The sequence below is a fragment of the Muscardinus avellanarius genome (genome assembly GCF_963383645.1).
Source record: "Muscardinus avellanarius genome assembly, chromosome: 11".
Taxonomy (NCBI): Eukaryota; Metazoa; Chordata; class Mammalia; order Rodentia; family Gliridae; genus Muscardinus; species Muscardinus avellanarius.
The window spans coordinates 64982477-65007218 of record NC_137797.1 but is presented as its reverse complement, the minus strand read 5'-3'; the positions used below and the strand labels follow the sequence as shown (position 1 = coordinate 65007218).

Sequence of the window (24742 nt, the reverse complement as noted above, 5' to 3'; positions counted from 1 at the left end):
CTTAGTGAGGCCCTCTGCAACTCAGTGAGACCCTGTTTCCAAATAAAGAATAAAAAATAGGGCAGAGGATATAGCTCAGGGGTTGAATGTCCCTGGGTTCCATCCCCAGACCCACAAAAAAAAAAAAAAAAAAAAAAAAAAAAAAAAAAGAGAGAGAGAGAGAGAAAATAAAAAATAAGGCAAATAAGGCTGAGGGTGTAGCTTGGAGGTAGAATGCCCCTGGGTTTCATCCCCAGAACTACCAAAAAAATTAATTAATTTAAAAAATAAAATAGACTAGGCCAGGCGTGGTGGCACACGCTTGTAATCCCTGCACTTGGGAGGCTGAGACAGGAGGATCGCACGGGTTCGAAGCCAGCCTCAGCTACTTAGTGAAGCTTTCAGCAACTTAGAGAGACCCTGTTTCCAAATAAAATATAGAAAAGGTCTGGGAGTATAGCCCGGAGGTAGAAAGCCTCTGGGTCCCACCCCCAGTACCACCAAAATAAATAAATAAAATAAAATAAAATAAAATAAAATAGACTAAAAAATAGGTCTGGGGATGTAGCTCAGAGGTAGCTCAGTGGTAGAATGCCTCTGGGTTCAATCCCCAGAACTGAGAAAAAAAGAAAAAAAGTGTATAGAAGCTTCTAAGTACAGGAGAAGTAATGTATCTCTCTTCTCTCTTTTCTCTCTCTCTTTTTCTCTCTTTCTCTCTCTCTTTCTCTCCCTCCCTGTCTTTTGGTTCTGAGGATTGAACCCAGGAGCATTCTACCTCTCTGAGCTACACCCCCAGCTTGCTTGCTTGCTTGCTTGCTTTCTTTCTTTCTTTCTTTCTTTCTTTCTTTCTTTCTTTCTTTTCTTTCTTTCTTTCTTTATGTGTGTGTTTTGTGTGTGTGTGTGTGTGTTACTGGGATTGAAGGGAGGCATTCTACCTCTGAGCTACACCCCCAGCCCTATTATTTATTTTGTGTGTGTGGTCCTGGAGATTGAATTCAGAGTCATTCTACCTCTGAGCTCCACCTTTACCCTGATTTTTTTTTTTTATTAGTATTGTGTGTGTGTGTGTGTGTGTGTGTGTGTGTGTGTGTGTGTGTGCATGGTGCTGGGGGTTGAACCCAGGGGCATTCCACCTCCTAGCTATATCCCCAGCCCTATTTTAATTTTATTTTGAAACAAGGTCTCACCAGATTGATGAATCTTACTACTTACTAAGGCTGTCCTTGAACCTGCAATCCTCCTGTCTCAACCTCCCAAGTACTAGTATTACAAGCACGCACCATCATGCCTGGATTTTTTTTATTTTTTCTTTCAGAACTGGGTTGAGCCCAGAGGCATTCTACCTCCAAGCTACATCCCCAGACCTATTTTTTATTTTTTATTTTGAAACAGGATCTTACTAAGTTGCAAAGGGCCTCACTAAGTAGCTGAGGCTGTCTGCGAATCTGTGATCCTCCAGTCTCAGCCTCCCAAGTACTGGAATTCTAAGCATGTGCCACCACACCCAGCTCGGTACCTGGCTTTTTATGTTTTATTTTATTTTATTTTATTTTCATCTTTTACTGAGTGAAGCCCCATGGTGATATCATCCTTCTCGGTCGCTTTTTCAAGAGTGCTGCTCTTCAGGATACATAGCTGGAATGGGAATTAGGTTGCAGAGTTTTCGGTCCATGGTTGACAGTCCCCATGGCTTTGGGCCTGAGGTGAAGGAGCACGTCATGGCAGAAGGGCATGTTGGGAGAAAGCTGCCCAGCCCGTGGCAGCCAGGAAGTAGAAAAACAGCTTATGTTTTATTTTAGAACAAGGTCTTCTCTTGTAAGTTGTAAGGGTCTTCCCAATGCTGAGACTGGCCTGGATCTTCCAATCCTCCTGTCTCAGCCTTCAGTAGGTAGCCTGATAGGCATGCGCCACCAAACCCAGCTGAATCGAATCCCTTAATCATCACCTTCTCCTTCAGAGACACCGTCACGTGGAGGTGGGCAGGGGCTGGTTGTGCTAGATTATAAAAGGAAAGCCCGGGGCCTGGAACTGAGAGCTGGAGGGGAGGAAAACGAGTTTGAACATACTAAGGCCAGCCTGGAAACCACCCCTGACACAGTGAAAGGTGGTGGTGGGGGTAGCCTGTTTCCCTCAGAGCCCTGAGTGGGGTTAGGAGAGGAGCTTTCCCTGGCCAGCAGGAGTGAGTTGTCCAGGCTGTTACCCAGGAAACTTTTGTTTTTAAGAGCATCTCCCCCAACACACACACTTCTTTAATTAGTCATAAGTAGCCATATGGGAAGTGATGGCCAGGACTGTGCACAGCTGGAACTGGTTAGTGACCGGGGAAGTGGGAAGGGCTCGGGATGACTCAGGCACGCACGCACATTCTGTTCCCATGATGCCCCTAACTTCCACAGACCCCCTGACCCGTGCTCCCTGGCATTCCCACCTACCCACTGTCGTTTGTGCCCGCACCTGCTCCGCACTGGCCTGGATCCGCTCAGCAGGAGAGGACATCACACCAGGATCCTGAAGTTCTTCGGTTGCTGCCAAAATTTGCTGGAGGTCAAGCCCGATTCCCCTTCTCCCACTCACAGAAAGGAGGCTCGTCCCCAGGACGCCGCTGGGAATTGCTGCCGGCATCTGACAGTGGTTCTGTTATACATCACAGTGCCTGGAGCAGGAGAGGGAAAATTCTAGCTTTTTTTTTTTTTTTTTTTTTTTGGTTTGTGTGTGTATATGGTAATGGGAATTGCACTCAGGGGCGATCTACCTCTGAGCTACACCCCCAGTTCTAATTTTATTTTATTTTATTTTATTTTGGTACTGGAGGTTGAACCCGGGGATATTCTGGTATTCTACTTCTGAGTTATAGCCCAGTCATCATCATCATCATCATCATCATCATTATTATTGGGGTTTTTTGTTTTTGTTTTTGTTTTTTTGGTGGTACTGGGGGTGGAACCCAGAGGCTTTCTACCTCCGGGCTATACTCCCAGACCTTTTTTTATATTTTATTTGGAAACAGGGTCTCACTAAGTTGCTGAGAGCCTCACTAAGTAGCTGAGGCTGGCTTCGAACCTGTGCAATCCTCCTGACTCAGCCTCCCAAGCGCGGGGATTACAATCGTGTGCCACCACGCCTGGCTATTATTAAGTATTATTATTATTATTATTATTATTATTATTATTATCTCGCTAAATTGCTCAGGGCCTTTCTCTTTCTCTATCTATCTATCTATCTATATATATATATATATATATTCTTTCTTTCTTTTGTGGTACTGGGGATGGAATCCAGGGCTTTCTACCTCCAAGCTACACTCCCAAACCCGCTTTATATTTTATTTGAAAACAGGGTCTCACAACGTTGCTGAGAACCTCCCTAAATAAGTAGCTGAGGCTGGCTTTGAACCTGCGTGATCCTCCTGTCTCAGCCTCCCAAGTACTGGGATTACAAGCGTGTGCCACCATGCCCAGCTGGCCTCTCTATGTTTCTGAGAATGGCCTCGAACCTGTGATCCTCCTGTCTCAGCCTCCTAAGTACTGGGATTACAGGCATACGCCACCATGCCCAGCCTTTGTTTAATTTCATTATTGCTATTTCTTTTTTTTTTTTTTTTTTTGGAAATGGAGTCTTGCTAAATTGCTGAGGCTAGCCTGGAACCTGTTATCTTCCTGTCTCAGCCTCCCAAGTAATGGGATTATAAGTGTGCACCCCCACGCCCAGCTGAAAAAGTCTAGCTTCTAGGAAAAGGAAAAGAGGAATTCGGAGTTTCAGTGTTCTCCCGGCTTCTGGAATGACAGTGAGATGATGACCGCACACAGGGGCTTTTGCCCTTCTGGGAAGTGAAATCATTTCATAATGAATCCAGAGTTACCAAGGAAGTTAGGATGTAGGCGAGGACTGGGCCTCTTGTCCTTGCTCTGTGACCCCAGGAAATGTGTCTGTCCTGATGCTTGGGGGCTGTCCTGGGCTTGGAAAATCTGTTTGGCCCCCATTGTGTTGTTGCCAGAAAGGCTTGATAGGAAGTTGGCAAGGAAAAGAGCTGAGCGGCGCCTTCCCATTTTGAAGAGGGAGTAACCAGTGTGTGGGGGTGTGAGGAAGGCCAGCTCCATTTGAGTGCAGTCAAGCAGTCAGGGTGCTGAAGCTATTTAGGGCTGCCTCTGATGGGCTCAGGCCTGGAGGGAGGGGCTCTCCTCCTTGACCCTGTTTTGTCCCTACTTAATTTTTGTTGTTGTTGTATTTGAAATGCCAGAGACATTCTACCTTCAAGCTACATGCTCAGCCTTTCTTTCTTTTTTTTTTTTTGGTGGTACTGGGGGTGGAACCCAGAGGCTTTCTACCTCCGGGCTATACTCCCAGACCTATTTTCTATTTTATTTGGAAACAGGGTCTCACTAAGTTGCTGAGAGCCTCACTAAGTAGCTGAGGCTGGCTTCCAACCTGTGCGATCCTCCTGTCTCAGCCTCCCAAGCGCGGGGATTACAAGCGTGCGCCACCACGCCCGGCCTATGCTCAGCCTTTTTATTTATTTTTTGGTACTGGGAATTGAACCCAGGGGATTGTACACTCTCAACCCCCCAACTCTATGTGTGTGTGTGTGTGTGTGTGTGTTACTGGGAATTGAACTCAGGGGCATTCTACCACTGAGCTATACTTCCAGCCCTATTTTATTCTTTTGAAAAAATTTTAATTAACTAATTAATTAATTATGTACTGGGGATTGAACCCAGGGGCATTCTACCTCTGAGCTACATCCCTAGCCCTATTTTTTTATTCTTTATTTTGGAACAGTGTCTCACTAAATTGCAGAGAGCCTCACTAAGAAGCTGAGGCTGGCCAACTTTCTCAGCCTCTGAAATACTGGGATTTTAGGCATGTGCCCGGATTTTTTTGTTTTTGTTTGGTTTGGTTTGGTATGGTTTGGTTTGGCGGTACTGGGGTTCCTGGAAGCCCTTCTACCTCCGGCTACACGCCCACGGGCTACACTCCCAGACCTATTTTTATACTTTCTTTTTTTAATGTGGAAACAGGGTCTCACTAAATTGTGGAGGGCCTCACTAAGTAGCTGAGGCTGTCCGTGAACCGCGATCCTCCATTCTCAGCCTCCCGAGTGCTGGGATTACATGCATGTGCCACCACACCAGCTAGCATCTCACTTTTGCTGAGGTTGTCCTCAAACCTGGGATCAGCCTCTGAAGTACTGAATCACAAGCATGTACCACCACACCTGGCTCTCTCCTCCTCCTCCTCTTACTCCTTTTTGGTGGTGGTACTGGAGACTGATCAAGAGCATTCTACTTTTAAGCTACAACTCTGTTTATTTTTTACTTTGAAACAAGGTCTCTTTAAGTTGCTGAGGCTGGCCTTGAACCTGCAATCCTCCGGTCTTACCACCACCACCACCCCACCCGCCAAGTACTGCGTTTATGGGCATGCGCCACCACAGCTGAGGATGCATTTACTTCTGTGAAACTTTCTCTGTGGTGAGTCTTTCCTGGGTAAGGAGAATGTGAGCTGGTACCATCATTCAGTCCTGTAAACTGCAGAGTATGACTTTACGAGGCTAACCTCACCCTTCCCAACAAAGAGGATTCTTGGAGCCATACGATCTTAGAGGATGGCTGGATCTTCAAAGTCTGTTTTCTTCCCATTCCTTAGTCTCGTGATTTTAAATTTCTCCTCCTCCTTCTCCTCCTCTTCCTCTTCCTGTGGTACTGGGGATTGGACCCAGAGACATTCTACCTCCAAACTACACCCCCAGCCCTATTTTATTTATTTAAAATTTATTTATCACTTATTTATATTTGTGTTTGTGTGGTGCTGAGGATTGAACTCAAAGGCATTCTACCTTGGAGCTACACCCCTCAGTTTTATTACTTTTACTTATATTGTTTTTTGTGGTACTGGAGATTGAACCCAAGGGCATTCTACCACCAAGCTATATCCCCAGCCCATTTTTTATACTTTTGTTTGTGTGTGTGGTGCTGGAGATGGAACCCAGGAGCATTCTATCCCCGAACTATACTCCCAGCCCTATTTTTTATTCTTTATTTTGAAACAGGGTCTCACTGAGTTGCAAAGGGCCTAAGTAGTTGAGGTTGTCTATGAACCATGATCCTCCTGTCTCAGTCTCCCAAATGCAGGGATTACAAGCATGCGCCACCACACCTGGCTTTTTTTTTTTTTTTTTTTTTCGGTACTGAGGATGGAACCCAGGGGCATTCGACCTCCGAGCTATACCCCCTGCCCTATTTTTTATTCTTTATTTTGAGACAGGGTCTCACTGAGTTGCAGAGGGCCTAAGTAGCTGAGGCTGTCCGCGAACCGCGATCCTCCGGTCTCAGTCTCCCAAATGCTGGGATTACAAGCGTGCGCCACCACGCCTGGCTCTTATACTTTATCTTGAAACAGGTTCTCACTAAATTGCAGATGGGCTCACTAAGTAGTTGAGACTGACTGTGAACCAGAGATCCTCCTGTCTCAGCTTCCCAAGTACTGGGATTATAAGCGTGAGTCACCATGCCCAACTTCTTTTTTTTTTTTTTTTTATGGTACTAGGGATGGAACCTGGGGGCAATCTGCCTCTGAGCTACACCCCCAGCCCTATTAACTAAGTAGCTGAGGCTGGCTGAGAACCTATGATCCTCCTGTCTCAGCCTCCCAAGTACTAGGAGTACAAGTGTGTGCCACCACACCTGGCATCTTGTGGTTTTTAAGTGTAATCAGCATGCCAGGTAAAAAAGCAACAAGCCCCTGAACAGCCAGCAGGAAGTCACCAACAATCCCATAATAAACTCCTGCAGATGATAAACTGGCTGTGTGATCTCCATCTGCCTTTGGGTAAGAGGGCACCACGGGCGAAGCTGAAGGGAAAATTAACTCTGAATGCTGTAAAAACACAAGGAATTTCCACATTGCTATTTTATACTCAACCTTCAGTGACACTTAAGATCCTTTTCCCTGAAATCTTAGGAAATGTTGGCGTCTTTTGCAGGTTAAAAGATGGATGACAGGCTGGGGCTACAGGGTTTGAGGGTTTGCTGTGCTCTTCAGGGCTCTTTTTTTTGTGTGTGTGTGGTACTGGGATGGAACCCAGGGGCATTCGACCTCCGAGCTATACCCCCTGCCCTATTTTTTATTCTTTATTTTGAGACAGGGTCTCACTGAGTTGCAGAGGGCCTAAGTAGCTGAGGCTGTCCGTGAACCGCGATCCTCTGGTCTCAGCCTCCCGCATGCTGGGATTACAAACCTGCGCCACCACGCCCGGCTAGACCACTGTTCCTGACTATCTCCTTCATCAACTCTGTTTTAGCCTTTGGATCCCTTGACTGTTACCCTCTCTGAGCAGCCTTCCTTTGCCCTCAAATAGTTTAATTTTGGCCCAGCTAGAATCTAAGAGGATGGGGGAGAAATTTCACCTTTCCTACAAACTCAGTTTAGAAAGTTGAGCAGGGCGTGGTGGTATACACCTGTTGAGATCAGAGGCTCTAGGTAGCAAGACTGTCAACAATCTAGTGATACCCTGTCTCAAAACAACAAAAAAATTAAACAGGAGGGCTGGGGGTGTAGTTGGGAGGTAGAGTGCCACGGGTTTAATCCCCAATACTGAAAAAAAAAAAAAAGTAAGCAGTATTGCTTTTTTTTTCTTTTTCTTGAGGGTCTGGGGATGGAACCCAGGGGCATTCAACCTCCAAGTTACACCCCCTACCCTGCTTTTTATTCTTTATTCTGAAACAGGATCTAAGTTGCAGAGGGCCTCACTAAGTAGCTGAGGCTGTCAGCGAACTGTGATCCTCCAGTCTCAGCCTCCTAAATGCTGGGATGACAAGTGTGTGCCACCAAACCCAGATAGCATTGCCTCTTAAAAAAGACTAGAAAAAGCCAGGCATGGTGTGCACACTTGTAACCCGGCGCTTGGGAGGCTGAGATAGGAGATTGCATAGGTTCGAAGCCAGCTTCAGCTACTTAGTGAGACCCTATTTCCAAATAAAGTATGAAATAGGTCTGGGAGTATTGCCCAGAGGTAGAAAGCTCCTGGTTTCCACCCAGTAACACACACACACACACACGACTAGAAAATAGCTGAGCCTGATGCTTAATAAGGGTAAATATGCCTTGCTTTAGTCAGCTTGTGTGCCGTAAAAAGTACCACTGGGCTGGGCGTGGTGGCGCACGCTTGTAATCCTAGCATCCTGGAGATTGAGACAGGAGGATCGTGGTTTGTGGCCAGCCTCAGATACTTAGTGAGGTCCTATGCAACTCAGTGAGACCCTGTTTCAAAATAAAGAATATAAAATAGGGCTGAGGGTGTGGCTTAGAGGTAGAATGCCCCTGGGTTCCATCCCCAGTACTGCCAAAAAAAAAAAAAAAAAAGTACCACTGGATGACTTAAACAAGACATTTGTTTCTCACAGTTCTGGAGTCTGGAAGTCTAAAACCAAGGTGATGGCAGATTTAATTTCTGGTGAGGACTCTCTTCCTTCTTTTACTTATGTTTTTGGTACTGGGGGTTTATGAGTATGTGTGTGGTGTAATGGGGCTTGAACCCAGTAGCATTTTACTTTGAAGTTATACCCCGAGCTGCCCCTCTTGTGTATATGTGTGTCTAAATATAAATAGAAGCTGGGCATGGTGGTGCACGCTTGTAATCCCAGTACTTGGGAGGCCAAGACAGTAGGATTGTGTAGGTTTGAAGCCAGCTTCAGCTACTTAGTGAGGCTCTCAGCAACTTAGTGAGACCCTGCTTCCAAATAAAACAAAACAGGTCTGGGAGTATAGCCTGGAGGTAGAAAGCCCCTGGATTTTATCCCTAGTACCACCACAAAAACAACAATAAAATAAAAAATAACAATATGGCTGGGGGTATAGCTCAGAGGTAAAATGACCCTAAATTCAATCCTTAGTGCTCAAAATAAATAAATAATAATAATAAATATGGCTGGGGTGTAGCTCATAGGCACAATGTCCCTGGGTTCAATCCCCAACACAACCAAAAAAACAAAAGGAATGTTACTTCCAACATGTGTGTTTCTGTGCCAAACTTATGGGATAAAGCCTCTACTAGGAGCTAAAAAGAGACAAAAATAAAGCCAGACACATTGTCTACTTGAGTTTATTCTTGTTCTTAAAAAAAGAGAGAGAGAGAAAGAGAGAGAGAGAGAGATTAGAGATGGTTGGAGAAATAACTCATCAACACTGAACAGGAGCCAAGACTCCAAGACTTGAGCGTACTCCCTCTGCCCTCAACCTCAGCTCTCTGAGATTCCAACCCACTGATTCTTTAAAACAGAACGCCCAAATCAGCAGCAAAGTATCGGGGGTAGTCACTGAGATTTGAACACTGGGAATGAAAGGGGCAATGTCCAGAAATTAGGAGCTGGGAAGGGATGGGGAGAGTGAGGCTCTGGAGGAGAGCTGGGCTGTGAGGTGGAAGTGGGCCAGCAGGAGTGGCGCCTCCTGCTGCCGCCGCCCACACTCCCAGGCCCCAGAGAGCCCACGGTTTGTTCTGCAGTCCGTCCCCCACTCCCAAAGGCCTCACAGGCCTAGCTCCAAGTCCTCCAGCTCCTCCTGCAGAGCCCTCCTCCTCGCAAGCTTCTCTAGCTGCTCCTTGCTCGGCTGGCTCACTTCCCCAGCCTGGATCCGCTGCTGCAGCTCTTCCACCTGCCGAAGCTTCTTCTTTAGGTTCTTGATCTTCTTGGCTTTCTCGGTGGTGGCAGCTGAGTCAGACGCATCCGAGGCAGCTGTGGGGGCTGCCTGGGAGCCTTGTGGAGCACCGGGGAGTCGGGCTATCTCTCCCAAGGTCACCTTATCAAGAGTCCTGCTCAAGGCCTCTGTCTCTCCTTTCTCTTGCTGTTGCCGCCTCTTCTCCTTCCGCTTCAGGTTGCGTTTGGCTGTCTTGGAGAGGCCTGGCTCACCACCCTCGGGTCTGGTTGGGGTGACAGAAGAGGTGGCCTCGGGGCTCAGACCTGGGGGCAGTTCTGGTTTACTCTTGAAAAACTTCACATACTTGTTTTCATACCTGCAGGAAACAGAAGATGTCAACATTTTCCATTAACTACTGACTTTTACTTATTTATTTTTGGAACCCTGGGGCATTTTACCTCTGAGCTACATCCCAGCCCTTTCTATTTTCTATTTTTTGTTTGTTTGTTTGTTTATTTATTTGTGTGTGTCTGGGGATGGAACCCAGGGGCATCTGACCTCCGAGCTACACCCTCTTCCCTATTTTTTACTCTTTATTTTGAAATAGGGTCTCACTAAGTTGCGGAGGGCCTCACTAAGTAGCTGAGGCTGTCCACGAACCACGATCCCCTGGTCTTAGCTTCCCAAATGCTGGGATTACAAGTGTGTGCCACCATGCCTGGCTTCTATTTTTTATTCTGAAACAGGGTCTTGCTAAGTTACTGAGGGTCTCACTAAGTTGCTAAGGCTGGCCTTGAACCTGCGATCTTCCTGTCTCAGACTCCCACGCCCTGGAATTAGAAGCTTGTACCATCACACCCTACTAATCACTGACTTTTTGAAGCTTTCTACATCCAACCTATACCCCCAGCTCTTTTATTATTATTTATTTGGAAGTAGGGTCTCGCCTGGTTGCTCAGTGTCTGGCTAAGTTGCTGAGGCTGGCCTGGAGCCTCTGATCCCATCCTCCTCCTCCAAGTACTGGGTTACAGAGCGTGCCAGTACATCTGGCTTGAAGTTTTCCTTGCCCTTCCAGATCACTTCGCTCTCCTCAGAGTCCGGCTTCTTTCCTCTCTTTAGGTCCCTCCCTAATTCTCCTGTGGAGTGGAGGCTTAGGAGGGTCCCTATGACCCGGAACTCTGGACTGCTATTTGGAGGTTTTCATGACTAGAGATGATAGGAACAAGAACCCCTACTCATCTTGAACCCCAGCCCCTTCCTCCCCTTCTCAGGCAGTCACCCGTCCTTCCATCTCCTTGGGGCTTCAAGGAGCTCTTCCTTAAACTTGCAGGCACACCTTTCCTATCCTTCTGAAGGGCCCATTATACACCCACTCGTCAAGCCTAACCACGCACACTGGGACCTCCTCCTGAGGCACGTAGCCTTCCTTCACCCTCCGCTGCTTGCGCCAGGTCCCGTCAGGACGCTGTGTTGAGGCGATGTACTTGCCTGAAATGAGAGAAATTAAGTGGGAGAGTTAGTTTTTCTTATTTTCAAATATTTCCTAAGATGAAAAAATAATACATAAATATACGCAGCTTCTTTCAGCATCAGTTTACCAAATGCAAACTGCTAAGGAATTTATCAACCCTCAATCTCTTTCTCATCATTATTTATTAAGTGACTATACAATGAACAATAATCATCCTTGCCCTTAGGAGTTTCTTTTCTATTTTTTTTTTTTTTTTTTTGCAGTACTGGGGAGGAACCTAGGGGCATTCTAACTCTGAGCTACACCCCCACCCCTCTTTTTTTATTCTTTATTTTGAAACAGGGTCTCACTGAATTGCAAGGGGCCTCACTAAGTAGCAGAAGCTGTCCTCGAACCATCATCCTTCAGTCTCAGTCTCCCAAATGTTGGGATTACATGTGCCACCACACCCAGCTCTCCAGCCCTTTTTATTTAGTTGAATTTATTACTAGGGATTGAATTCAAGGGCACTCTACCTCCAAACTACACACCTGCTTCTTTTTATTTTACTTAATTAATTTTCTGGTATTGGGGGTTGAATTCAGGGGCATTCTATCTCTGAGCTACACCCCTAGCCCTTTTTATTTTGAAACAGGGTTTCACTAGGTTGCTGAGAGGCTTAGTAAATTGCTGAGGTTGGTTTCAAACCTGCAATCTTCCCGTCTTAGCCTCTGATGTACTGGAGATTACACCTAGTACCGCCATACGTGGCTTTTATTTTTTTAATTAAAAATATATTTTTTGCAGTAGTGGAGATTGAACCCAGGAGGTTTTACCTCTGAGCTACACCCCCAGCCCTATTTTTTATTCTTTAATTTGAAAAAGAGTCTTACTAAGTTGTGGAGGGCCTAAGTAGCTGAGGTTGGCCATGATCCTCCTATTAATCCTCCACTACAAGCATGGACCACCATGCCCAGCTATATTTTTTAAATTTTGAAACAGGGTCTTGCTGTGTTGCTTGAGGTCTTGCTAAGTTGTTGAGGTTAACCTTAAATGTGTGCTTCTCTAGATGAGCCCATTAAGTACTGGGATTACAAGCATGTACTACCTTGCCCAGCTGAAGAAAACAGGAAAAAAAAAGGATTTTGGATAATTGAGGAGAGAAATCAGTAAAAGACTGGAAGAAAACAGGGGAAGGAGAAGAGGGAAATGTAGAACTAATGAATGATACAGTTCAAAGTATGCTCTGCCCAGGTATGACGGCCCCTCCCAGTATCATTACTATGTGCAGGAAAGGCTGAGCAGTGGGTGGGACCTGAAGAAGAACCTAGAACACTAACACCTGTGCGCTTGTTTGTATGACTTTGAATCTCACTGTAATGTAGACTTAAAATGAATTAATAAAGGTATAATAAAATAAACATAGGGCAAGCCAAGCACATTGGTACATACCAGTAACCCCAGTACTTGGGAGACTGAGATAGGAGGATAATGGGTTCAAGAGCAGCCTCAAAAACCTAGCAAGACCCTTGACAATTTGCAAGACCCTGTTCAAAGTACACAATACGGCCAGGCGTGGTGGTGCATATTTGTAATTCTAGTATTTGGGAGGCTGAGACAGGAGGATTGCAGGTTCCTAGCCAGCCTCGGCTACTTAGTGAGGCCCTGTTCCAAAAATAAAGAATAAAAAATAGGTCTGGGGTGTAGGTCAGAGGTAGAATGCCTCGGGTTCAATCTCCAGCATCACAAAACAAACAATAAAAATGGGCTGGGAACATAGCTCATAAGTAGATCATCCCTAGGTTTAATGAGTTTAATCCCTAGTAACCCCCCCCCCAAAAAAAAAGCATCAGGACAAGCCTGATGTGGGATGTATACCTGTAGTCTGAACAACTGTGGGAAGCTGAGGTGGGAGGACCAGTTGAGCCCACTCTGGGCAATACAGTGAGAGCCTACCTCAATACAAAAACAAAGCCAGACATGGTGGTTCGGGCCTATAACCTCAGTACTTGGGAGGTGGAAACAGGAGGACTGCAGGTTTGAGGACAGCCTCAGTAAGTAGTGAGAGTCTCATCAACCTAGAGAGACCTGGTTCAAAAATAAAATAGGGCTGGGGGAGTATAGCTCAAAGGTAGAATGTCCCTGGGTTCAATTCCCAGTAACACAATAAACAAACAAACACAAGGCAATGTCAGGCATAGTGTTCTTGGGAGCCTGAAACACTAGGATCACAGGTTCAAAGCCAACCTCAGCATCTTAGTGAGACTCTAAGCAACCTAGCAAAACCCTGTTTTAAAACAAAAAATTTTAAAAAGGGCTTGGGGTATAGCTCAAAGGTTTAACTCCCCTGGGTTCAATCCCCAGTAACACCATGCACACACACATACAAAACACAGGCATATAAATACCAAGGTGACATCAAAGGTAGTTAGTTAACAAGCGGCTAAAAACAGGCAAAAGGAAGAACCACTCAGAGGAGAAATGATGAGAAAATGTTATAAAGAAGGAATTTAATTTAGGTGGATGTTTAAAAGCAAAGACTTGAAGGACTCCTGGGAAGATGGTGACAGAGAAAAGTGGGGCTTACGAGCCCCGCTAACAACCAATCTCTGTTACCACAAAATCAGCGCCTTTCATAGCCAGAAAACACCATCAACAGAGAAACAAAGAATGTAAATATAAGGGACAGAGAAAAAGAGGGCTGGAAAAACGAGACTCCAGAAAGAAACCAGACCGCAGTGCTGCGGCCGGAGCCGTGGCGCAGAGCGGCGCGGATGCCATCTTCCCTTGCAGCACCAGGCCCCAGAGAGGAGGGGGACTCAGAACAGAGCTCAGAGCCACAGAGGAGATATGCCGGCCTCACGGCCGAGGACACAGCAGCAGCGTCTTACTGCCGACGGCAGCAGCGAGCTCACCTGACGGCACCAGACCAACGCACTCAACAGCCCACCAGGCTCCAGAGAGGAGCAGCAGACAGCGAGCTGAGGTGAGCCGCTGCGGATCAGCCGGGCGGAATTCGGCAGATTTCTCCGCACAGGGAGTATCTAAAGCTCCCAGTGGCTGGGCTCAGCACACCCTTCAGGGACTCAGAGCGGAGCTCAAAAACAGAGAAGAAATACGCCAGCTTCACGGCCGAGGGCGTGACAGCGGCGCCATATTGCCACCGGCGGCAGCAGTAGCGAATTCACAGAGTCCACTACAGCTCCATCAGCGCACTGAACAACAGTGAGTCAAATTGTGGCCCCTAGAGGAGAAATCCCAGTATTGCACTCCCAGGGACTTTACCCAGTGGGGGAGTGGCGGTGGCAGAGATACCACACCATAGTCACAACTCCCCATGGGAGAACACCCAATCTAGCACCCTCCCATGGTCTAAAGTAGCCTCGATTGACTCCCTGGGTCTGAGACTTTGCGATACAACCCAGTAAAGGACTAGTGGTGACTGAGATACCACAGACTCGAGATCCAGAGCACCTTAAGTGAAGTTGTAGTGACCCAGGGAAGAACCCAGAGAAGGCACAAACTTCCGAAATCATGGGAAAGAGGAATGCCCACAACCCCACAACATCAGAACCTGATAAAACAGAAATTCAGAGATTCCTAGAAGATCAAATCAGGAAAATAACTGTAGAAATAATAGAGGTGTTTTGAAAAGAATTCAGAGAGAGCCAAAAAGAGATAAAGGATGTAATCAGTGAAGTAAAGGCCTCAATTCAAAGTATAAACAACCGATTAGACTACATGGAGAATAGAATATTGCTCCTAGAAGATGATCACTCCAAAAATGAACGCAGTTTCTAATTTAGAAAAAAAATCCGACAGCAGGAATCTGACATTAAAGAAATATGGGCCTATTTTAAGAGAGCTAACCTAAGAATAATTGGAATAGAGGAGGGAAAAGAAGGTGAAACCAAAGGGATCAACAATCTCTTCAAGGAAGTAATAGCAGAAAATTTTCCAAACATAGAGCAAGAGGTCGATACACAGGTCCAGGAAACTTATAGAACTCCCTTTAGACAGGATCGGAGAAGAGGATCCCCACGCCACATAATTGTCAAAATGACCAATGTGGAAGCCAAGCAGAGAATCTTAAAGGCAACAAAACAAAGGGCCAAGTGACATTCAGAGGCAAACAAATTAGAATCACTCCAGACATCCCAAACCAAGTTATGAGAGCCAGAAGGGCTTGGAGTAACATAATCCAAACGCTAAAAGAAAACAACTTCCAGCCAAAAATTTCCTACCCAGCAAAACTTTCTATCAAATTAGATGGGGAAATAACAAACTTCCATGACAAACAGAAACTGAAGGAATTTATGTATTCAAAACCAGCGCTAGAGACAATACTCAAAGAGATTAACTACAAAGAAGAAATAGGTAACACACACCAGAACCAGAGAAACAAGATTTTCCATCCAACAGACAACTAAGATTGGTTATCTGTGGAGATTCATTATTTATGTTAGTCTTATACCTATCTCTAAATTGTACTCTTTGCTTTTATTGTTGCTAATTTTTAGGATTTCTAGTTGGAATATTAATATACCTTCAGATATAGCATTTGGAAATATTTTATCCCATTCTATCAGTAACTTTTAAATCTGTTTACATTGTCTTTGGATACACAATATTTTTTTTTAGGGAGTTTGTTTACCCTTCTGTTGCCTGTGCCACTGAAATCATATCCAAGAAATCACTGCCAATTTCAATGTTGTGAGGATTTACGACCCAGATTTTCTTCTAAAAGTTTATAGTCTTAAGATTTATATTTAGGTCTTTTATCTATTTTGAGTTAATATTTGTATATGGTGTTAGGTAAGGGTCCAATTTTATTCTTTTTCATGTAATTATTATTTTTCAACAATATTTAGTTAAAAGATTATTATTTCCTCCACCAAATGTTCATGGAAACCTTGTCAAAAATAACTTGATAATATATGGAGGAATTTATCTCTAGGCTTTTATTTAACTCCAATGGTTTATATATCTGCCTTTAGAACAGTACTACACTGTTTCAATTATCATGGCTTGAAATCAGAAAATATACATCTAGTTTTGTTCTTTTTCAAGATCGTTTTGGGTATCTAGAGTCCATATTCCATATTAGGATAGATTTTTTCTGAAAAATAAATAAATAAATGTATGATAGTTTCACCTAAAAAAGAAAAAAAAGAAAAAAATATTCTCTGGTAAGAAAGAAAGCAAAAAGAAATATTGAAATGCTATCTTAAGCCATCAAAAGCTTGGTGTCAGACAAATGAAACTGTTATGTGAAATTATCATTGTTAATTTTGGATAAATCGCTGTAATACTAGACGTCAACTACTAAGCCAAGCATGGGAAGGAGGGATGGGGAGAGAATGGGGTGGGGATCAAGTAGGGGCTAACTGGGCGATGTGTGCATGTATCTCTACAAAGGTTTTTTTTTTTTTAATCCCACTATGATGTATGAATACACTGCACCAATAAAAATAAATAAATAAAAGCCGGGCGTGGTGGCGCACGCTTGTAATCCCCGCACTTGGTAGGCAGAGACAGGAGGATCGCGCAGGTTCGAAGTCAGCCGCGAGCGCTGGTTTAGGAGAGCCTGTTTCCAAATAAAAATGTAAAAATAGGTCTGGGAGTGTAGCCCAGAGGTAGAAGGGCTTCCAGGAACCCCAGTATCATCTAAATAAATAAATAAATAAATAAAGCAAAGGGTACAATTAAAAAAAATCCTCAAAAGACAGGCTAGAGCAGGCCCCGAAGAAAGGGACAACCTAAATGAAAAGGGAGGCAGAATGGATTTGAAACAGAAGTTCATTCTAGAGATACGGAATATAAATGGCAGTTTTATTTATTTATTTATTTATTTTTGGGTGGTACTGGGGTTCCTGGAAGCCCTTCTACCTCCGGCTACACTCCCAGACCTATTTTTACATTTTTATTTGGAAACAGGGTCTCCTAAGCCAGCGCGCGCAGCTGGCTTCGAACCTGCGCGATCCTCCTGTCTCTGCCTCCCAAGCGCGGGGATTACAGGCGTGCGCCACCACGCCCGGCTAAATGGCAGTTTTAGCAGATGACAAACAGACCAAGCTGGCTGAGCCAGAGAAAAGGCTGGTGTAGTGAAAGAATGTTCAAATCTTGAACTTAAGAAGTTTAATATGTGGCCCCTGGCACATATTCAATATTTGTCAAATGAATGAATCCTTTGTGCAAAGCATTGTTTTTAGGACCTTGGATAGATGAATAAATCCTTTATCCAAAGCAATGTTTTAGGGCAATTAATCTGACATAATGTTAAGGTGAACTGGAAAAGAAAAACACTGGAGCCTGGGGAAAAGAGTTAGAAAAAAGATTGCAATCTACTCAGCACCCATTCCATTGGTACCAGAGATAAAACCAGCACTCTACTACTGAACCTTTATATTCCTTTGTATCCCAGACCTTTATATTCCTTTTTTTTTTTTTTGGTAGTACTGGGGGTGGAACCCAGGGGCTTTTCTACCTCTAGGCTATACTCCCAGACCTATTTTATACTTTATTTAGAAACAGGGTCTCACTAAGTTGCTGAAAGCCTCACTAAGTAGCTGAGGCTGGCTTTTTTTTTTTTTTTTTTTTTTTTTTTTGGTGGTACTGAGGGTGGAACCCAGGGTCCTTCTACCTCCGGGCTATACTCCCAGCCCTATTTTATATTTTACTTGGAAACAGGGTCTCACTAAGTTGCTGAGAGCCTCACTAAGTAGCTGAGGCTGGCTTTTTTTTTTTTTTTTGTGGTACTGAGGGTGGAACCCAGGGTCCTTCTACCTCCGGGCTATACTCCCAGCCCTATTTTATATTTTATTTGGAAACAGGGTCTCACTAAGTTGCTGAGAGCCTCACTAAGTAGCTGAGGCTGGCTTTTTTTTTTTTTTTTTTTTTTGGTGGTACTGAGGGTGGAACCCAGGGGCCTTCTACCTCCCGGCTATACTCCCAGCCCTATTTTATATTTTATTTGGAAACAGGGTCTCACTAAGTTGCTGAGAGCCTCACTAAGTAGCTGAGGCTGGCTTCGAACCTGTGTGATCCTCCTGTCTCAGCCTCCCAAGTGCAGGGATTACAAGTGTGCACCACCACGCCCGGCTTCTGAGGCTGGCTTTGAACCTGCGTGATCCTCCTGTCTCAGCCTCCCAAGCACTGAGATTTCAAGTGTGCACCACCACACCCAGCTCTTTTTATACCATTCTGAGGCAGGCTCTGGTTAAGCTGCCCAGGCTCAGCTCAAACTTGTGATCTGCCTACCTCTACTAGAACTAAAAATAGTTCAGCACATACTCAGAAAGCTCAATCTTAAAAATCAGTGTAAGGTAATAGTTCCAACAAGAAAGAAAAAGCATACACAAAAAGAAGGAAAAGAGATAACCATATAAAAATTAAGATATTTTCTATAAATAGTTAAAAATAAAAACAAAATTCAGATCCAATTTTGGAAAATGACTAAATATATGAGGTATACCTTTTTTTTTTTTTTTTGGTGGTACTGGGGGTTGAACCCAGGGGCTTTTCTACCTCCAGGCTATACTCCTAGACCTATGTTATACTTTATTTGGAAACAGGGTCTAAGTTGCTGAGAGCCTCACTAAATAGCTGAGACTGGCTTTGAACCTATGCGACCTGTCTCAGCCTCCCAAGAGCTGGGATTACAAGTATGTGCCACCATACCTGGCTTTGTAATACACTTCTTTAAAATGATTATTAAGGATCCAGGTGTGGTGACTCACAAGCTTGTATCCCAGCATTGGGAAGGCTGAGACAAGAGGATCGAGGTTCAAGGACAGCCTCAGCTACTTAGTGGATGGAGTCCCTTTGCAACTGACTGAGACGCTGTTTCAAGTTAAAGATTAAAAAAATAGGGCTGAAGGTGTAGCTAGAAGTTAGAATGCTCCTGGGTTCCATCCCAAGTACTGTAAAAAAAATTTTTTTTAAGATAATTAGCCAGGCATAGTGGCTCACACTGGTAATCCCAGCATTCCATAGGCTGAGACAGGAGGATCCTGGTTCAGGGCCAGCCTTAGCTAGTGAGGCCCTCCACAACTCAGTGAGACCCTGTTCTAAAATAAAGAATAAAAAATAGGGCAGGGTGTGTTGCTTGGAGGCCAAATGTCTCTGTGTTCCATCCCCAGACGCCCCCCAAAAAAGAAAAAAAGATAATTAAACTGGGTGTGGTAGGACATGCTTGTAATCCTACTTGGGAGGCTGAGACAGGAGGATCTCAGGTTCTCAGCCAACTTCAGCTTAGTAAGGCCCTTGGCAACTTTGTGACACCTCATTTCAAAATAAAGAATAAATGCCAGCCAGGCGTGGTGGTACACACTTATAATCCTAGCATTTGGGAGGCTGAGACAGGAGGATCGTGGTTCGCAGACAGCCTCAGCTACTTAGTGAGGATCTTTGCAACTCAGTGAGAATTTTTTCCAAATAAAGAATAAAAAATAGGGCTAGGGTTGCAGCTCAGAGGTACAGTGCCCCTGGGTTCAACATACACACAAAAATAAATAAGTAAAATAAGACGGGTGTGTTGGCGTATACCTGTAACCCCAGTACTTGGGAGGCTGAGACAGGAGGATCACAGGTTCTTGGCAAGTCTCAGTAACTCGTGAGGCCCTCCACAACTTAGACCTTGTTTCAAAATAAAGAATAAAAAATAGGGCTGGGGGTTTTGCTCAGAGGTAGAATGTCCCTGGATTCAATCCCCAGTAAAGAAAAGAAAAGAAAAGAAAAGAAAAGAAAAGAAAAGAAAAGAAAAGAAAAGAAAATGTCAAATGGATATGATGGGTAGGTGTGTAATCCCAGATTTGGGGAGGCTGTTACAGATCTAAAGATTGCAGGTTCAAGTCAGCAACCTAGCAAGATCCTGTTTCCAAATGAAAAAGGCTAGTGTGTAGCTTGGAGGTAAAATGCTCTAGAGTTGAATCGCCAGTACCAAAAAAAAAAAGTTATTAGAGTATAAGATTACTATATATGTAATCTTTCCCTGTGGTACGGGCAAGTTTTTAAATTTCTGTGATAGGGATTGAACCCGTTCTACCGAAGCTACACCCCAGCCATATATATATGATATATTATATATATAATATCATATATATGATATATATATTATATATATAATATATATATATATTTTTTTTTTGCAGTATTGAGAATGGAACTCAGGGGCATTCTACCTTTGAGTTATACTCCCAGCCCTATTTTTTTAAATTCTTTATTTTGAAACAAGGTTTCACTAAGTTGCAGAAGGCCACATTAAGTAGCTGAGGCTGTCTGCAAACCATGATCCTCCTGTCCTCCTATCTCAGCCTCCCAAATGCTGTGATTTCAAGTACAGGCCACCATGCCCATCCCCAGCCCTATCTTATTTTGTGGTAGTACTGGGGATTGAACCCAGAAGCATTCTTCTTTCTCTTTTCCTTTTTGGGGTGCGGGGGGTGGAACTCAGGGGCACTCTACCTCTGAGCTATACCCCCAGCCCTATTTTTTATTCTTTATTTTGAAACAGGGTCTCACTGAGTTGCAAAAGACCTAAGTAGTAGCTGAGGCTGTCAGTGAACTGAGATCCTCCTGTCTCAGCTTCCCAAATACTGGGATGACAAGCGTGCACCACCACACTCAGCTAGCATTCTACTTTTAAACTACACTCTCAGTCTGATTTTATTTCTTATTTTGAAACAGGCTTTCGCTAGGTTGACGAGAGTCTCACTACTTGCTGAGGCTGTCCTTAAATCTGACATCTTCTTGTCTCAGACTCTCAAGTACTGAGATTACAACCATGAGTCAACACACCTGGCATCTATTTTTTTTTTATTTTGAACCAGGGTCTCACTAAATTGTTGAGGTTATCCTCAAACCTATGATCCTCTTGTCTTAGCCTCTCAAGTACTGGGATTACAGGCATGTGTCACCACACCTGGCTGAAATTACTTTGATCAGGAGATTTCTGTTTTATGGGGATCACTGTATCTGTTGTGATCTTTGGAAGACAAGAAGGCTTTAGACAGAGGACATGGGGATATGGCTGAAGAAAGTAGAAAACGTTAAATATTTCAAGTGTAGGGTCATGAACAAAGTGACAAATAAAACTATTCATGTATCTACTTCTAATTCTTGGATTCTTATTGCGTTCAGGATGCTTACAAGGAGAAAGCCACATACAAAAGGATCTTTTTTTTCCTGAACCCAGGGGTAGTCTACCTCTGAGCTACATCCCAAACTTATTTTATTTATTTATTTATTTATTTATTTATTTATTTTTGGTGGTACTAGGGGGTGGAACCCAGAGGCTTTCTACCTCCAGACTATACTCCCAGACTTTTTTTATATTTTATTTGTAAACAGGGTCTCAATAAGTTGCTGAAAGCCTCACTAAGTTGCTGAGGCTGGCTTCGAACCCGTGCGATCCTCCTGTCTCAGCCTCCCAAGCGCGAGGATTACAAGCGTGTGCCACCACGCCCGGCAAACTTTTCTTTTCATTTGAAAACAGGGTCTCCCTGAGTTTCTAAGGCTGGCCTGAAACCTGCAATCCTACCTCACTCTCCCAAGTACTGAGATTACAGGCAAGTGTCACCACAACCAACTCCACAAAAGATCTTGACCTAGCTCTGAGTGGTCTCTAGCCATTTATTGATTGATTGATTGATTGATTGATTGTGTGGAACTGAGGATGGAACCCAGGAACTTCCTACCTCTGGGCTATACTCCAGACCTATTTTATATTTTATTTGGAAACAGGACCTCACTTAGTTGCTGAGAGCCTCACTTAGTAGATGAGGCTGGTTTTGAACCCCTGCGATCCTCCTGTCTCAGTCTCCCATGTACTGGGATTACAAGCGTGCACCACCATGCTCAGCAGTCTCTAGCCTCTTAACACCCAGAGAGCTACTCAGTTTCTGTTCTAGCCACTGAAGTATTTGTGAATCTCACCCAGAACTCCGACTGCTCTCTATGCCTTTTTGCTTTGCTTCCCTTTGCTGAGAGTAGACTTTCCTTGCTTTTGAGTTAATTCCCCTTGCTTTTGAGTTAAAGGTGGAGTTCAAGTATGAATACCTCAAGGCAGCCTCTCCTAACCTCCCCCACCCCAACACAAACCAAGTTAGAAGCTGCCATTTGTGCACATACAGCACTTATTTTAGCTTTTATCATGTTTCAATGTTTAACTTGTTTGCTTAAAGGCAAAGACTCTTGTCTTTGAACTTTGTAGCAAAGAGTTTGACTCACAGAATCCAGTAATCACTGAGTGAAATCAATTAATTTTAAAAATAAGTATAGTAGGAGATACCAAAATTCAACATGTTTTAGACAAATGACACATAGGATAAGAAAAGAAACCAGAATTAAGTCAGGAGTGGTTGTGTATGCCTGTAATCCCAGTACTTGGGAGGTTGAGACAGGAAGATACCAGGTTCAAGGCCAGCCTCAGCAATTTAGTGGGACCCTGTTTCAAAATAAAAGAATAAAACAAAAACAGGGCTGAGGATGTTGCTTGCCCCTCCATTCAGTCTCTAGTACAGGAAGGAAAGAAGAGAGAAAGGGAGGGAGGTAGTGAAGGAGGAAGGAGAAAGAAGGAAGAAAGGAGAGTAAACTAGAGGGAAATTAGTGAGAATAAGAAAGGTTTCCAACCTCTGATGAGTTTGGCTTGTAGCCTCAGACTGGAAACCAATAAGGGAGTACAAGTAAATCTGCTTAAAACAATGCTTTAGCCAGGCGTGGTAGAGCATGCTTTTAAACCCAGCATCTGGGAGGCTGAGACAGAGGATCATGGGAGGATCATGGTTCACAGATCATGGGAGGATCATGGTTTGCAGACAGCCTCAGCTGCTCAGTGAGGCTCTCTGCAACTTAGTGAGACCTTGTTTCAAAATAAAGAATAAAAGCTGAGAGTGGTGGCAGCACACTTGTAATCCCAGCATTTGGGAGGCTGAGGCAGGAGAATCCTGGTTCAAGGACAGCCTCAGCTATTACTTAGTGAGGCCTTTTGCAACTCAGTGAGACCCTGTTTCAAAATAAAGAATAAGCCCGGCGTGGTGGCGCATGCTTGTAATCTCCGCGCTTGGAAGGCTGAGACAGGAGGATCAAAGCCAGCCTCAGCTACTTAGTGAGGCTCTCAGCAACGTATTGAGACCCTGTTTCCAAATAAAATATAAAGTGGGGAGACCCCTGGAGAAACCAGGCCCAGTAAGATGCTGGGTTCTGGGCAGGGGTCGCGTGCGGGGCACGCCAGCTGGGGCCCAGGTCGAGGGACTCTGGGCCCCAGGCCGAACTGTGCATAGCACGCCAGGCCCCTGTAGAAACCGGGCCCAGTAAGAAGCTGGGTTCTGGGCGGGGATCGCGCGCGGCGCACAAAAGCAGGGGCCGGGTCGCGGGACCCTGGGCCCCGGGCCGAACTGCGCGTAGCACGCCAGACCCCTGGAGAAACCGGGCCCAGTAAGAAGCTGGGTTCTGGGCGGGGGTCGCGTGCGGGGCACGCCAGATGGGGCCCAGGTCGCGGGACTCTGGGCCCCAGGGCGAACTGCGAGTAGCACGCCAGACCCCTGGAGACACCAGGCCCAGTAAGACGCTGGGTTCTGGGCGGGGGTCGCGCGCAGGGCACGCCAGCTGGGGCCCGGGCCGCGGGACTCTGGGCTCCAGGCCGAACTGCGAGTAGCACGCCAGACCCCTGGAGAAACCGGGCCCAGAACAGAAAAAGATAAAGAAAAATATCGGAGAGGAGGTAAGAAAGCCGTTATGGATGCCAGGACACTGGAGATGCAGACAAAACTTATCTAAATGCACTGGAACTTATGGAAAAATTCGCCGTGAAAGAGGACTGCTATTTCTCTATATTGTTAAGAATCTCAGACATCACATATAAGGAGAGAGTTTAGCAGAGACCAAGGAGAAATGCGGTGTTGAAAGAGTTCTCCGCGATGGTGGTGGAGACTTGTATTCAGGAGAAGCAGAAACCGGATCTTACCAACTTTATTTTTTTGGAGAAATTACACCAAATGTCGAATACTACCATCACGCATGCTTAGGAACACTGGACAACATTCAGAGTGGAAAAAGAGCCTGGGAAGGATTTGAAATGGTGGAGGCAGTGGCAATGCCAGTGGCCGATACTCGGGGGAGGCAGAGATCTGATACATTACACCTGGAACCTTTGAAATAGTAACCACAGAGACAGTGATCGGAACCTGCTGAGGGGTTAGGCAGGCGCCGGAGCCAGTGGCCAACATCAGAGCTTGCTGTGAGGCAAGGCCACTACTGAGGCCTCCGTGGCCGGGATTGGAACCTGCCTAGAGGTTAGACCGATGCTGGGGCCAGCGAGGCCGGCATTGGAGCCTGCTGTGAGGCAAGGCCGGTACTGGGGCCTCCGAGGCCAGGATAAGGGCCTGCCGAGGGGTTAGGCCGGTGCTGGGGCCAGCGAGGCCGGCATCAGAGCCTGCCTTGAGGCATGACCAGTGCTGGGGCCTCCGAGGCCGGGATCGGAGCCTGCTGAGGGGTTAGGCCAGTGCTGGGGCCAGTGAGGCCGGCATCGGAGCCTGCCTTGAGGCAAGGCCGGTACTGGGGCCTCCAAGGTCAGGATAAGAGCCTGCCGAGGGGTTAGGCCTGTGCTGGGGCCAGCGAGGCCGGCATCGGAGCCTGCCGTGAGGCATGACCAGTGCTGGGGTCTCCGAGGCCGGGATCGGAGCCTGC

General features: G+C 45.3%; 1 protein-coding gene across 1 annotated transcript in view; it reads right to left on the bottom strand.

Moving 5' to 3' along the window:
- Nucleotides 1-9414: 9414 nt before the first annotated feature.
- Nucleotides 9415-24742, bottom strand: part of PYM1 (PYM homolog 1, exon junction complex associated factor) — a 30799-nt gene continuing 15471 nt past the window's right edge. The window contains exons 2-3 of the mRNA XM_080705940.1: nucleotides 11001-11094; nucleotides 9415-9982 (exon numbers count right to left, since the gene is read on the bottom strand). Coding sequence (XP_080562066.1) covers nucleotides 9499-9982; nucleotides 11001-11094 — 578 coding nt within the window. The 3' untranslated portion in view covers nucleotides 9415-9498. The remainder of the gene's footprint in view (nucleotides 9983-11000; nucleotides 11095-24742) is intronic.